The sequence below is a fragment of the Crocodylus porosus genome, unplaced genomic scaffold (genome assembly GCF_001723895.1).
Source record: "Crocodylus porosus isolate Cpor-Errol unplaced genomic scaffold, CroPor_comp1, whole genome shotgun sequence".
Lineage (NCBI taxonomy): Eukaryota > Metazoa > Chordata > Crocodylia > Crocodylidae > Crocodylus > Crocodylus porosus.
In genome coordinates this window covers 84,407,964-84,422,171 of record NW_017728918.1, presented here as the reverse complement: position 1 = coordinate 84,422,171, position 14,208 = coordinate 84,407,964, and the positions used below count along the sequence as shown (strand labels likewise).

At 45.3% G+C, this 14,208-nt stretch overlaps 1 protein-coding gene across 1 annotated transcript in view; it reads left to right on the top strand.

Annotated features, from left to right (window-relative positions):
• PREP (prolyl endopeptidase) overlaps positions 1-894 on the top strand; it is a 173,762-nt gene extending 172,868 nt beyond the window's left edge. Inside the window, exon 15 of the mRNA XM_019537820.1 lies at positions 256-894. Within this exon, the coding sequence (XP_019393365.1) occupies positions 256-550 (295 nt within the window). The 3' untranslated portion in view covers positions 551-894. The remainder of the gene's footprint in view (positions 1-255) is intronic.
• The last annotated feature ends 13,314 nt before the right edge of the window (positions 895-14,208 follow it).

The window sequence follows — 14,208 nt, the reverse complement described above, 5'->3', positions numbered from 1 at the left end:
GGAACCAACTTCCAAGAGAAGTGGTGCAGGCTCCTACCCTGGGGGTGTTTAAGAGGAGGTTAGATGAACACCTTGCTGGGGTCGTTTGACCCCTGTAATCTTTCCTGCCATGTCAGGGGGTCGACCTAGATGATCTACTCAGGTCCCTTCTGACCCTAGAAACTATGAAACTATGCCGTGATGTCTTCGATATGATATGGCCTTCCAGTTGGGCCTTGAGGAGCAGACATGTGAAAGTTTGTCTCATCTTTTCAGGTACTCTCCACTTCATAATATCAAACTACCAGAAGAGGATGGAATCCAGTATCCAGCCACATTACTTCTCACAGCAGACCATGATGATCGTGTGGTCCCTCTGCACTCACTAAAATTCATTGCTACTCTGCAGTATGCTGTGGGCCAAAGCCGTAAACAAACCAATCCACTTCTCATTCACGTCGACACCAAGGCTGGGCACGGAGCAGGAAAACCAACAGCTAAAGTTATTGAAGAAGTATCTGATATGTTTGCCTTTATAGCACGATGCCTGAATCTTGATTGGATTGAATAGGTAGAATACTTACTGCTTCGATTAGAAATCAAGGGCTTTAACACTGTTTAAAAGGAACCAACCAATCACTTGGTGTAGTACTTACATTTAAGAACTGGGGTTTAATACTCTGCTCTGACTTTTTAAGCTTCCTTATTTTTGGATTTATTTTCTGAATAGATCCAGACCTATGTTTTAAATAGCATGTTCAAATAATAGCTGATTTGCTGTCAGTGTTGTGTACATTTAGATGCCAGAGTTAGTGATAGTTGTGCTTATCTCATGTAAACAGTTTTAATGTATTTTGCACCTTTAAGCATATCCTGTTCACCTGTAATTAAATGTAAGTACTGTTCCAATCTAAATACTCTGAGCATATTTTCTTAACAAAATACCTGTTTTTCAGAATGTTTAGGGTTACTGCCAATTCTTTTCAATTAATACCCTGAAGTGCAAGTATTCAGAGTCATTTCCAGTGAAATATTGCTACTAAGAAGCTTACGCTTCATGCTGTCCTTAGCAGTGTATTACAGTCTAATATTCTGTTGTTCCTCTCTTCAAATATACAGAGCATCACCAATTTACTACCTGCTGATTTATTTCCACATGGAGAAATGCTAGAATTTCTTCAGGTTGCACAAATAATCTTAATAATGGTATTTCACTGCTGTGTAGTCTTTGTTCAGTAGCAGTTAATCAACCAGATACCAGTAGAAAATAGGTTTCTCCAGTTTGACTGGATTCACCTTGTCCTGATGACCTCGGCAGAATGTTCTTTAATTAATGGATGCCTGAACAGAACCAACAGGTAAACAATAAGGGATGGGATAACTAAGTTCAGTTGCGTCTTTGACACGTGTGCACATGTGTACACACACAGACACACACACACACACTTTATCAGCTGAGAAGGAAGTAACTAGGGCAGGTGCTAATTCCTTGATGCTTGGACCCAAGGCTCTGATAGCCTATATAAGCATGCAAGTACCTTTGCATAGGTCGTTAGCACTAGATCTAGAAGATTTTAGATAGCTAAATCAAAATTACAATACTAAACCTCCCTCCTCCCCCACCCACCTATACGCACGCACACACACACATTCGCGCATGTGTACATACCTGAGAGATATCTGAACTCCATTGTTACCTACTTTGATTTAATGTTTCTATGATGTCTAGACCCAGAACTACCCCAGTCTTGACAAAGCGCCTAGTTTCCAAACTAGATGTTCTTCCACCTAAGTACTCTGATTGGCTTGATATAGTAGGTGTTTTTGGAGCATAAGTCACACATATTGACTGAATACAGTGGTGCTGCTACTTATGTCTAACACATAGGAAATAAAGGGGTGGATCACCTTTCTCTGCATAATAACCTACTGGCTAGAGCAGTCACCCAAAAAGTAGGAGACCCAAGTTCAATTCCCTCCTCAGACTGAGAGAATTAAACCCACATTTCCATTTTCCAGGTGAGTGCCAAAGCTACCTGGCTTGAGGCTGGATAGGCATGTTCTCTACCGTCCTGTTAAAGCTGTTAAAAAAAATTCAAGATTCACCAAGCAACAAAAAGGAAGCAGAGCCTTGTAGCCCAGTGACTAGAGCACCCACCTGGGTTCTGCTCCCTTCTCTCAGGACCATTTCTGTATTACCAGTACGTCTAATTAATAATTTTTGTAAAACACAAGCAGAATCCTGGCAGCAGAAATAAGAACCCAGGACTTCCCCACCCCCCTTCCCCATAAAGAGTGCAAATGATATGCTTTCTTATTCTGGTCCTATAACTCACGCATTCCTTTCTGCACAGTCAGAATGCCTCCACAAAGCTTATGTGATAGTGTGGTGGTTAAGGCACTTTCTGGGATGACGGAAACTATGGGTTTGAGTGCCAACAAACTACACAGGCCTACAACCCAGGACCCCCACTTTCTTGCTGACCATTTTAACCATTATTACATAAGAGCATGGCACCATACTCTCCTCTTCTTCCAGAAAGAACTGGCTCTGAGAGAAAAGACAGGCTGTGGATCTCAGATTGGAATAGAATTTAAGATGCACCCCTGCCTTCACTGCTTCCCGTTTGCTAGTTCTAGGTGGCTGCAAACTGAGTAGCCACCTAGATGCTCTCCACTTTGTTGGCATATCTACATGAGACACTTTACTGCACAGTAGACTAATCTGTGCAGTAAGGTATCACTGTCCACATATGCACACCATTTACTGTGCGGTAAATCAGTCTTCTGCACAGTTAGCTACTACCTGTAAATACAGGTGGTAAACTAACTGGGCAGTAGATACTGTGCAATAGTGCATGTGTAGACACTGACGCAGGACAGCTTCCGGCTAGCTCCCCAGAAGCAGGATAGCTCCCGGCTAGTCCCCAGCTGCACGGGGAAGCCCTGGGAGAGCTCTGCGGTGACAGCCATCTCCCAGCCCCGTACACATCAGGACCCCTCCTGGGCCAAATACAAACAGTCAAAAAGCCCAAGGCTGAAATGATTCCGTCTTTGCAGGCTAGTCTAAGCTACAAAGATTGAACCAATAAGCAAATAAACAGACATTCACTTCTGATTAAGAAAATGCAGTCACGTGCCTGCAGTGGCTCAGGCCAGAAGCCAGAGAGCACTAGAGCATGGTGCTTGGGCACACAGTGAGCATGGGCTGTGTGTTTACTTTCTCTTCCTGCTGCCCCTGAGGTCTCTGGGATTTGCACTCCAAAATCACAGAAGCAGGACTCTGTAGGGTTGGTCATCACTTCCTCTTCCTTCTTCCACGTGCTTCTGGGATTTGTAGCTCACAGTCACAGTCAACACTAAGTAAGCAGGCAGGGCAGCTCCATATTGGAGGAAGGGAAGTTTAACCCCCCTCCCTAGCCCCAGACCCCAGGAGGGGTTTGCTGGGCAGGGCAGGGAATGTTATATGAAACTGGTTTATGTGGACAGAACTTCTGTTACAGGTTTAAACCAATTTCTGATCACTTAAACTGCTTTACGTGCAACTTTTGTCTCTATCCCTGATGTGCAGGGTGCCAGGCGACAGCTACCACTACAGTCAGCAGAGCTCTCTTAGCCCCCATGCTCCCTGGCATACCCTGAACTAGCACCCTGGGGGAGCGTGGAGATCCCCCTAGATGTTGCAGGGATCTAGAGCAGTATAGGAGTAGCCCTGTACTGGGCTGTTTCCATTAGGAACAGATTTGATCCCAACAGGGAGCACAGGTAGATGTGGTCCCAGGGAAGGTTTCCTGCACAGTGAGCCTTTGTGCTATTAATGCTATAAAGGCCTCCTATGCAGGAAGCCTTTATAGCATTAATAGCATGTGTAGATGCACAGTGTGTATGTGTGCGCACATGTGCTATCTCTGAGATCCCATTCTGAGGTGCTCAACTCCTCCACTATTCTCTACATGGGGAGCATTAGACGATTCAAATTTATGGATTTCACTGGATTCTGGGTGCCAGGCATCCAAACATTAAGTGAAGCTGCCTCCAGCTGGTAAATCCTGTGTGGTGGAAGAGGAGTGGGAAGGAAAGGGTGTGGAGGAAGCAGATCAATGCCCCCCACAGTGAGGGAGGGGGCAAGGGCAGGTGCTGCCCAGGGTGGGGTGGAGGAGTCAGAGCCACGTTTTGTGGTTGGGGGGAGGCAGCTCCTGCTGCTGCTTGCATCCTGGGAGGGTGTGTACACTTGGATCTGCATAGGGTGGGGCAGGCTGCGCTGTAGCCAGGGTTGTGCAGGGCTCTTCTCAGCAGAGGCTGGGCTTGGAGCAGACGCCGGCAGCGCTGGAAGGATGCTGCATCCACCCCAGATTTCTCCACCACTCCACTCCCAGTGCTGCCACCGCCAGCTGCTCAGTGTAGCCCCGGCTCTTCCCTGCATATGGGTAGGGGTGGGCATAGAGCCAGGGCTGCACCAGGCAGTTGGCAACAGTGGTGCTGGGAGCAGAGATGAAATTTGGGGTGGATGCGGCATCCTCCCAGCGCTACTAGCACCTGCTCAGAGCCCAGCACCACTGAGAAGAGCCATGTGCAGCCCTGGCTGCAGCCTGAATCATGCAGATCCAGGGGGCATACGCCCCCCAACCCCCTCCTGGGGTGCAAGCAGCAGTGGGAGCCACGCCACCCCCCAAGCTGTGGGTCCTCCACCCCCCTGCCTCCCCTGGACAGTGCCTGCCCCCGCCCCCTCTCTCAACATGAGGGGCACTGACCTGCCCCCTCCCCACACCCTTTCCCTCTCCCCTCCTCTTCCACCACACTGGACTTACCAGCTGGAGGCAGCTGTATTGGAAATTGGATTGGTATTGGCCAATATGTCTGCTTGAATATCAGCTATCAGTATTGGCCCCAAAATCTTTATGGATGCACCCCTAGTTTAAGTAAAGAGATGGCGTAGCATTGTTCTTGTGTTCTTCACTGTTCCCTCACATTTATTTATAAAAATAGCAGAAAACCTGGTTGCAGGTTTGGCATACAAAATAAAGTGTGAAATGCTCGTTAAAATGTTCTACGTGGTTCTGAAGATTCATAGAAAACTTCCGTAGAATTGTCTACAGATTTCTACTGAAAACTCTTTAAGTTTCACTACCATCAAGTTACAGCAGGTGTGTCTAACTTTCCCTGAGCCCTGGGGCCGCATGTAGCACCGGCATGTTCCCTGGGCTGCATGCTGCACCAGCCATACACTGTGAGGTCAGGCCCCCAGGATTTTTCCACTGTGAGCAGTGCCAACAGCATGCAGCACCTGCCAAAATCTGCCCACCCCTCACTGCTCAGCTGGTAATGCCAGCAGTGTAAAGTCCCCTGCCACACTGGCTGCATGAGCAGCATACAGCCCCCATCCGCCCCACATTGCATGTGACCTTTCACCCCTTGCCAAGCAAGCAGCACCAATGGCAGACAGCCCTTCCCCACAGGCAGCAATGAAAGAGGTGCAAGGGCTTACAAGCTATACTTGGACAACCCTGAATTACAGATGTATTGGAAGTAAATGTTTCAGGGGATAGTTGTGCCCAGGAGTATTGGAAGGCTATATCTGCTCTTTGAGAAAGACTGGGACATTGATACATCTCCTAAGTCTGCCTGGATTTCTCAGCCTACTGTTAGGTGTCCCAGAAACAGAATGAACAGGAAAAATAGGGGTTTTTATGTCTTTGTCTGGTAAGACGACTTTGATTTTTCCTTCAAAATGGAACCTTGCTCCCTTTATCCATGTGTCTGTCACCTGCAGATTAGACTGCTGCAATACACTATACATAGAGGTACTCCTTAGATCTACCAAAAAAGTGAAGCTGGGACAAAGTGAGGCTCACCCCTTTTTGAGAAGGGTATCCCACCAGAACCACATAATAGCATGATTTTTATTGCTGAATATCTAAAGTTAAGTTACAAACTCTGTTAAAATTACTAAAAATAACAGGTTTGTATATAGTTCAATTCTGAAGTATTCTTAAGGCAGCCAGATTCATAAATTTCACACATTAGCACAATGAATGAGATTAAATAACTGTTGCCAACTCTCATGTTGTAATTGTAGCTATCAGATATTAAAAGCCAATTAAAAACTAATTTTAAGAAAGTGGAGTAAGAGGAGGGAAACTCTAATGTTTTGGTGCTGGGTCTATAAGACTTTTCTCCTGAAAAATATGACGGGTATATATCTAGCTATAGCGATTTCTTCAAGCTTGTTGAAATCAATGAAACAACTATTAACTTCACTGAGCACTGAATCAAGCCAGTGCTCTAAACTTCCCAGTGAATGCAGATGCGAGAACAAGGAGCAATGGTCTCAAGTTGCAGCAAGGGAAGCTTACATTACATATTAGGAAACATGTTCTCATTAGGAGGGTAGTAAAGCACTGGAACAGGTTACCTAGAGAGGTTGTAGAAGCTCCATCCTTGGAGATTTTGAAGACCTGGTTAGACAAAACCTTGGCTAGGATATTATAGTTTAGGATGGTTCTGCTTTAAGCAGAGGGTTGGACTAGATGACCTCCTGAACCCTTATTTTCTATGAGTCCTTCAGTGGCGGGTAGGGACACCCAAGATACTAAATGCTGTATATGGAAGGCTCATCTGCCAAGGAAAAAGGGAGATTCCACATTTAAATCCTAGACACGAGGCCTATCCAAAGTAATGACATGTATCATTAATCAGTCTGAAGAGACAGTAATCAGGGCTTCATGACAGTATCATGATGAGGTCAACAAGGATGGCTATGCCCCTATCCAGCAACCTACAGATCCATAGGGCTTGAAATGCAAACATCCGTAAGTGGGATTCTGCTGACTGAAAGAGGAGGCAGAAAGCAAAGCCAAGGCAATGTTCCCTCCTTTCCTAGTCCGCCAGCCAGCCATATGAGCCGCTCCTATTTTGTTCAGCAGTGGAGGCCAACCTTTTTGGCGGGCATGCAACATATTAGCCCTGCACCCTTAGTAAGTGGCACTCTGATTCCTTTCCCTTACCTGATCTGCTGCTTAGCTTTCTACTCCCTCCCCTGTGTTCCTTCCTTGATCTGATGCTCTGCTTTCTGCTCCCTGCCCTATTTGCCACTGTGCTGCATGTCCCCTCCTCAGCCTGCTGCATGCCACACACACACAAAGCCTATGCCACTTGCAGCATGCACAGATTAGCCACCCCTGTCGTAGACAACCCATATCAGAGATGCAAGGCAGAACACACCAGATAATATTCAAAAGTTTTTAACTAATCAAATTCAGGCCCCCCCGTTTGTCGTTTCAGTTTTTCCCTGTTTTTGAGAGTTTTGCATTTAATCCAATAACGATTCATTTTTAGGAATAAAAATCTATTACCATCATATCAAAAATTGACCTTCTCTAAAGCCCTATGCTTTTGAAATTGAGCTCCTGGCAAAGCCTGCTGGCCATTCCATAAATAATTAAAACGGGGAATAAAACTCTATGTTGGCGTTTCTAAAATATAAATATATATTTAGAGAGGTTGTGGAATCGCTGTCAGCGTGAGGTTTAAAATTATGATGAGACAAATTATTGTCTGGGATTTTTAGACAGGGATAAAATCCTGCTTGAGCAGACCTGTTGGACTAGATCTCCTGAGGTTCCTCCTTCCAGCTTTATTTTTCTGTGAGTCTTTGATTTTTCTTCTTGAGGGTTCTCTCTCAGTTTTAAATGGCAACCAGAAATGTTGTTTTATCTTAAATAGTTTCAAAGTATTATAGTTTTTAATGCATTTGCATCAAGGGTATGTTAAACCAGCTCAGAGAAATTTTTCAGTGATGTAGATGATGTTTGCCTACATTCAGTGTAACAGGCTGTTGTTTGCCGAAACATGTCACTTGTTGATCCCAGCAGGGAAGAGTTAGGTAGTAGGGATGTGCAAAGCTGACTGTATTCGATTCAGATTCAGATTCACCCCAATTCAGGGGACAGTGATTCAATTAATTGATTTGGATCAATGTCCTGTTTCAATTTGGCCAAATCCAAATCTGAAGATTCAATGCTGATTTGGAGAATCAGCAATTCGGCCATAGGCACCGCTTTAAATATTTTTTCTACATACTTTGAGGTACCAGGTGCAGCTCGTGAATGCTGAAATGGTGGGGCAGATGAAGTATCCCACAGAAGTGCAGAGGGGCCCCTCGTCCTGGGTGGTGGACCCTGTGTCCCCCCCCCCCAGACCCAGGAGGCACCAGTCGCCAAGCTGGGTGGGGGGCGAGGGGAGGTCCTTCAGAACGGACCCAGAAGTGCTTCTGGTCCACTTCTGGGTCTGCTGCTGAGTGTGCTGGGAACCCCCCCATGCTCCCATGGGACGCTTCATCCACCCCACCATCTCAGCATTCGTGGACCACCTGGTACCTTGAGGTATGTAGAAAAAACATTTAAAGCTTGTCTATGTCTGAATCATTGAATCTCTCTGAATCAGTTCAGAGGGTTCCAATTTGATTCAGAGAGATTAAAGGGTCTCCTGGTGCAATTCAGAGATTTGGCCGCCGAATCAGGCCAAACCTCCACCAAATCAAATCAGCGACTGAAGCATTGCACCGCCCTATTACGCAGGTTCTGCTGACTCACTAAAGCAGACAGGTTCACTACTTCCAAGGCAAACAAGAGTCAAAGGATTGGATCTAGGTTTCATAGTCTTGGTGGAAACTGCAACAAATCCAACCAGAAGTGTTTCTTTTTTTTTTCTTTCTACTTTATTTTTTATTATTAAGGGAAAAGCCCAGAAGGGGGAGTCAGTTTTTGACCTTACATAGCATGAGGTGCTTGCTTTACTTCAGAAAAACACCTGCTGACAGTGAAATGACTGTTCACAAATGTAGCATTCCCAGAAGACAGCCATGTTGATGAAAATTGACCCCTCTCTGCAGCAAAGCCTTTAGTTTGATTCTCAATCAGTCCTATTTAATCACACTTGCCAATTAGTGTTTGAACCACCAAAAGTTATGGTTTGGGGCTGTATGTAGACGAAACGAGGGACATGTATACACAACAGTTAAAAGCCGGTTAAATGCTTTAATGGTGCTGGTGTTTGCACATGTCATCAGCACATTGCACAGTAATTCCAGATCCTGTAGCACATTCAGTGAAGTAATGCGCCTTAAATGACTTGGGATGCAGCAAACTAAAACTCCTGCGAGTTTTCATTTGCTGCCCTACAGCCGCGGAGCAGAGCACCGAGCTCCGTGCAGCTCAGGGGCTCTGCAGGAAGCCCTGCAGGCAGCCTGGCAGCAGCCCAGGAAGGCAGGCTCTGCCCAAGAAAGGCGGTGAGCCTGATCTTATTTTTTTCTGGAGCCTGCCTGCCTCAGCTGCATGGCAGGCTAGTACTTCCCTCTGTGGCTGTAGCGCCCCCCAGGACTGCCCGAGCTGGCTGCCTGAGGGCGGGGGCTGCCACTGCCAATGGGGGAAGCATCAGTCCCCTGCCTGCCGCCCAGGAACTGCTTCACCCGCTGGCAGCTTGCCCTCCCTTCCCCACTGCCGGAGAGGCAGGTAAGTTTGGGTGTGTGCACAACACAGGGGTTTAAAGGGCCCTAAATTGAAGCAGTGTTTTTAAAAACCCACCGCTTCAATTTAGGCTCTCCATTTTGTCTACACATGCCCTTAGAGAGCTCCCTTATCTCTCAAGTCACTAATTTCTATGCAGGACAGCTGTGTGGCACCTTAAGACACCTTTCCATGTGCTCCGACACACTCTGATTAATTGAGTCTGACGGAGCATTCCAGTCAGAAAGCGTTGTCCCGTGTGCTGCAACATCTCATGTATTCAGTATCCCGTGCTTCAAAATGGTGGAAGGGTGCTTTAAATATCGTGACACAAGGCTTAGTTAAAGTGTCCCTACCACCATTTTGAAACATAGGACACTGAATGCACAAGACCCTGCATGCATTTTAATTAGAGTGGTTCCTGGAAGTTGGTTTAATTAAAACACCTGTCCACCTCCACCCTGGAGCATGTGTATAAGTGCCCTGAGGTACAATCCTGCCCTACCTTCTACCTAACCCAAGACTAATATGGCTAAGCACCTCTCTAATTTCTTTACGGAGGAAGTGACAAATTTCCAGGTAAACTATATCAAGGTTAGAGCCTTTGGAAAGTGGTTTGTTTTTCCTTGGACAAATAATCTATTCAGCCACACAACCCAGGGTAAACAAAAATGTGGACATGGATCAGACACATTTGTTCTGTTGAAGTAATTGAGAATACTGTTTTATTCTCTAGGATTAACAGTGATAATTCACATGCAATTCAGAAGCATTTAAACTTGAATGTTAAACAGACCTGCAACCAAACCATTGCTGGTTATATAGAGCCTAAACAATGTTAACTCATCTCTTTTCAAGGTTAACTCCATTTGTTTAAAAGTGAATTTCCACATGAATAGGTTTTTAAATGTGTTGCCTTCTGTTTCAAGATCATAAAATTAAATCTGTTGCATTGAGGAAATTACCTGACAACGTATTCAAATACTGCCAAAAAGATGTTTGCTAAAATTGAAGTTAATTTAATGAGCACAGATATAAACCATTGTTTTGTTTATTTCTTTTGTAAACTTATGAAAAAAAAAATCTTTTTTGAAACAGTCCCTTTCTGTACTTTTTATCTTTTTAATATTCTTAATAACTGATTGCACAGACATCCTAAAATTGCCATTTTCCATATGAGAACATATTTTACTAGAAGTGGTTTCTGTGTAAGACAAGTCAGAAATGTTTTAAAAACTACAGGACTAAATTACAGAAAATTAGGCTTAAAACATTCTAAATTGGACTTTTTAAAAAACTTTTTAATTGCAACAAAAAACAGCAACATCAATTTCAAACAATTGTTTCTCTTTTCCCAACAACAAAAATAGGAAGATGCAAGAACTAAAAGTGAAGGTCGCATGTAGATAGACAAGGATAAAGGAAATTCCATATAAAGTAGATTCTGAAAGCAAGGACATGACCAACTGTCGCAGGGGCACTCTGGTGCCCTGCTCCTATGAAGAGATACAGGTGCCGGTTGCTGGGGCAACTGCAGTTGGTCAGTGTCACAGGGGCACTCTGGTACCCTGCGCCCATGAAGAGATACAGGTGCCGGTTGCCGGGGCAACTGCAGTTGGTCAGCTGACCAGAAGGGGGCAGGGCCTGGCCTATATAAAGGTGATCCAGGCTGAGGCCTGGGAAGCAGTTCCCCTCTGGCAGCTGAGGAAGAGGGAGCTCTGCGGGAACAAGCAGAGTAGGGAAGCCTGATGGCCTGAGCAGCTTCTGGTCAAGGATACCAGGTGGAGGAAGCCCTGGTAGGGAGTTGAATGAGAGTTAGCCATGTTGCTTAGAGTTTATGTTGTAGCCCAGGGGCTTGAGTTTTCTGTTTGTAGTTTTATACAACTGGAGGACCGGGTGAGGCTGTAGGGGTTGGAGGAGGCCTCATAGGAGGTCCCCAGTAACGTGGGGGTTCCTGGTGCCAGAGAGGGCACAGCAGTCAGGGGGTGCACCGACCCCAACCCTGAGAAGGGAGTTTGGTGGACTAGGGGCCAGATAAGGCCGAGGCTGCCTGAGCCCAATTGTGGGAAGCCCCAGTGGGGTGCAGGACCCAGAAGAGGGATCTAGGGGCCAGGTAAGGTCGAGGCCACCTGAGCCCAATTGTGGGAGGCCCCAGTGCGGGCGTGAGCACGAGCAAGGCCCCAGTGGGACAGTGCTGTGCAGGAGAGGCCCCAGAGAGGGCGTGGGCCCGGAGGACGTCCGTAAGGCCGCGGGCAATAGTTGACCCAACAACATCTGGTACATCTTAGAGGTTTGGGGTGTGGTATAAGGGGTGGTAGGAGCCACACATAGCCCATAAGGCTGGGGTGCACCAAGGCACTCCATACAGAACAGGGGCCAGGATAAACAAGCGCACTGTGTCCAAGGGGACAAAAGGCAGCATCCCTTATAAAGCATAATATCATCAAAGACGTGGCGGGCAAGAACGAGGGTGCTTGATCGCCAGCTTGGCACGGTAGGGGGCATTGGAGAGATCACGGCCGCTCCTAGGGCCCTGCACCATGACACCAACAACTGGCATTTATCCTGTGATAGCTTTGGACTTGAATCCACCTTACCTCCTATCTGCAAGAAAGTGTAAATCAGAGCAGTGATGCTTCTTGATTTGCTGTTGCAAGCTGCAGCTTTGAAATGTTCATTGTTAGGTCATTTATTTTCAGGCACAGGGGGAGCCCAGCTCATTGCACAAGCACTGATTTTAGACTGCCTGACAGGCTTCTCTGAGCTGTTCGGGTGGGTTTTTTATTTGATGTTGAAAAACAACCTGATAGACAACTGCCCCAACCCCTGCCAAGCTCTTCTGCTTTGAAATCATTTAACAGACAACCTATACTGTTACTTAAGCATAATTTCCTCTTCGTTTTATTTTCTGGTTATTGGGATAGCCCAAATTCTTCGGATTGTTAGGTTCAGGCATAAGCAGACAAGGCTCTTTGGGTGAATCTGACATCTTTTATTAGACCAACTTTAAATAGTTGGGGGAAAATATTTTAAGCAAGCTTTTGAGTTTAAAAACCTTTTGTCAGGCGGAGGAAGAATAACAAGCCTTTCGATATAGAATAACTTGCTTACAGAAGCCCACCTTCTTCACCCCCTTCATCTGCAAACAGGAACAATGCTGAAGCCGCTGAATTACAAAATAGCAGTTCATTACCTTTCTTATAGCCTTCCACAGGTGTGGCTCCATTGAGAAACTGACTCAAACATTGGTTGGAAACAGGCCCTGTCCCCACTCTGCATGGGTTCTCTACCTCTTGCCTGTTTGTACCATTTTAACTGCCTCTTGGGTTTTCCATGGCCAAGAAGATAAAGCTGTGTGCTCATCAAAAACAAGACCATCTTGGGTGCAATTTTTTAAATAATGGGTAAAAATGGAAAGATCCTTTAAATCTTTCCAGTTCTGTAGCCTCCCAAAAGCTCTAACTGAAATACTAAAACCTCTAAGGTCAGAGGTGTGTTTTACTTCTTGGGACTTGACTCTTCACTAAACTATACTAACAGCAGCATGAAAATTGACAGACTTTAGCAATTGCACATGTATTAATGCCGTTCTGGACTCTCACCGGCTCAACTGGTTCAATTATACATTCTGCATGCCTTAATGCTACCCTTGCTTAGGATCATTGTATAGTCTGAACTAAAATGTTTTAGTGATTTGAAAAGCAAAATAAGATCTGAAGTGGACAGTGCTCCATGTTTGCATTATTGTCAGAATATGTAAGAAGGAAAATGCATTAGAAGGCGAGTGATGGAAAGCTGTCTTGAATACATATTATTGTTAGGGTGACTGTATTTGGATCTTGGATTTGCAGCTGAATGAAGGCTTTAATCTGTGGCTAGCAAAAGCTGTTAACCACAAGGCAGAATGATATCTAAGCCAGCCGTTTGCTTATGCTAAGTAACCATCTTAACTGTATCAACCATTTTCAAGTGAGTCTGTGTGCTGTGAATGAGGTGAAGCTTTAGGAATGTGGAAGATGATGCAACATGGGACAGGAAAACAGACTGGAATGTGAAAAACAACACATAACTGGTAACAGAATCCGAGATGAACATATGCAAAAAGGTGAATGGTGATTGGCGAAGAAGCCTCCAGAAGCTTCCAGGTTTTAGTCAAAGTCTCCCCATTGACCGAAGAAGTAAAGTCAAGGTCTTGGACATGCGCTTATAGCAAAAAGACCTAAATGAATAAAATGCATAGGCAGTCCCATACTGATGAAGCAAACAGTAAACAGAGGTGGAGCTTAAGATGGGAGAAGTGGGTGGAATAGAAGGAAGGATGGAAGTGGAATACATGTTAATAACCATAAACCAAAGTGTATAAATGTGGGAAAAAACTATTGTTTAGTGCAGGTCCTGGTTTGTCGGGTTTTTTAGGACCTTTGCCCGAAGCTGTCTCCATTCTGAATAAAGCTGTTGCGAGCAATGCGTGCAAGTAGCGTTTGCTCCCTGCTTGCTCTGGCTAATAAGTAACAGGACCCATGAGTGAGAGGATCGTTGTCTCCCTAGTCATTGGGCGCTGCATGGAGTTGGGGTCTAATAATTATTTAACCTTCAATAAGAGATTGCAAAATGGCTCTTCACCATAAAGATGCTAAACTAACCATCCCTTTCCCTCTCCAAGATCCCCAAAAGGCATTCCTGATTTCTATCAGATGCAATTATACTATAAGAGGGAGACTGCTTA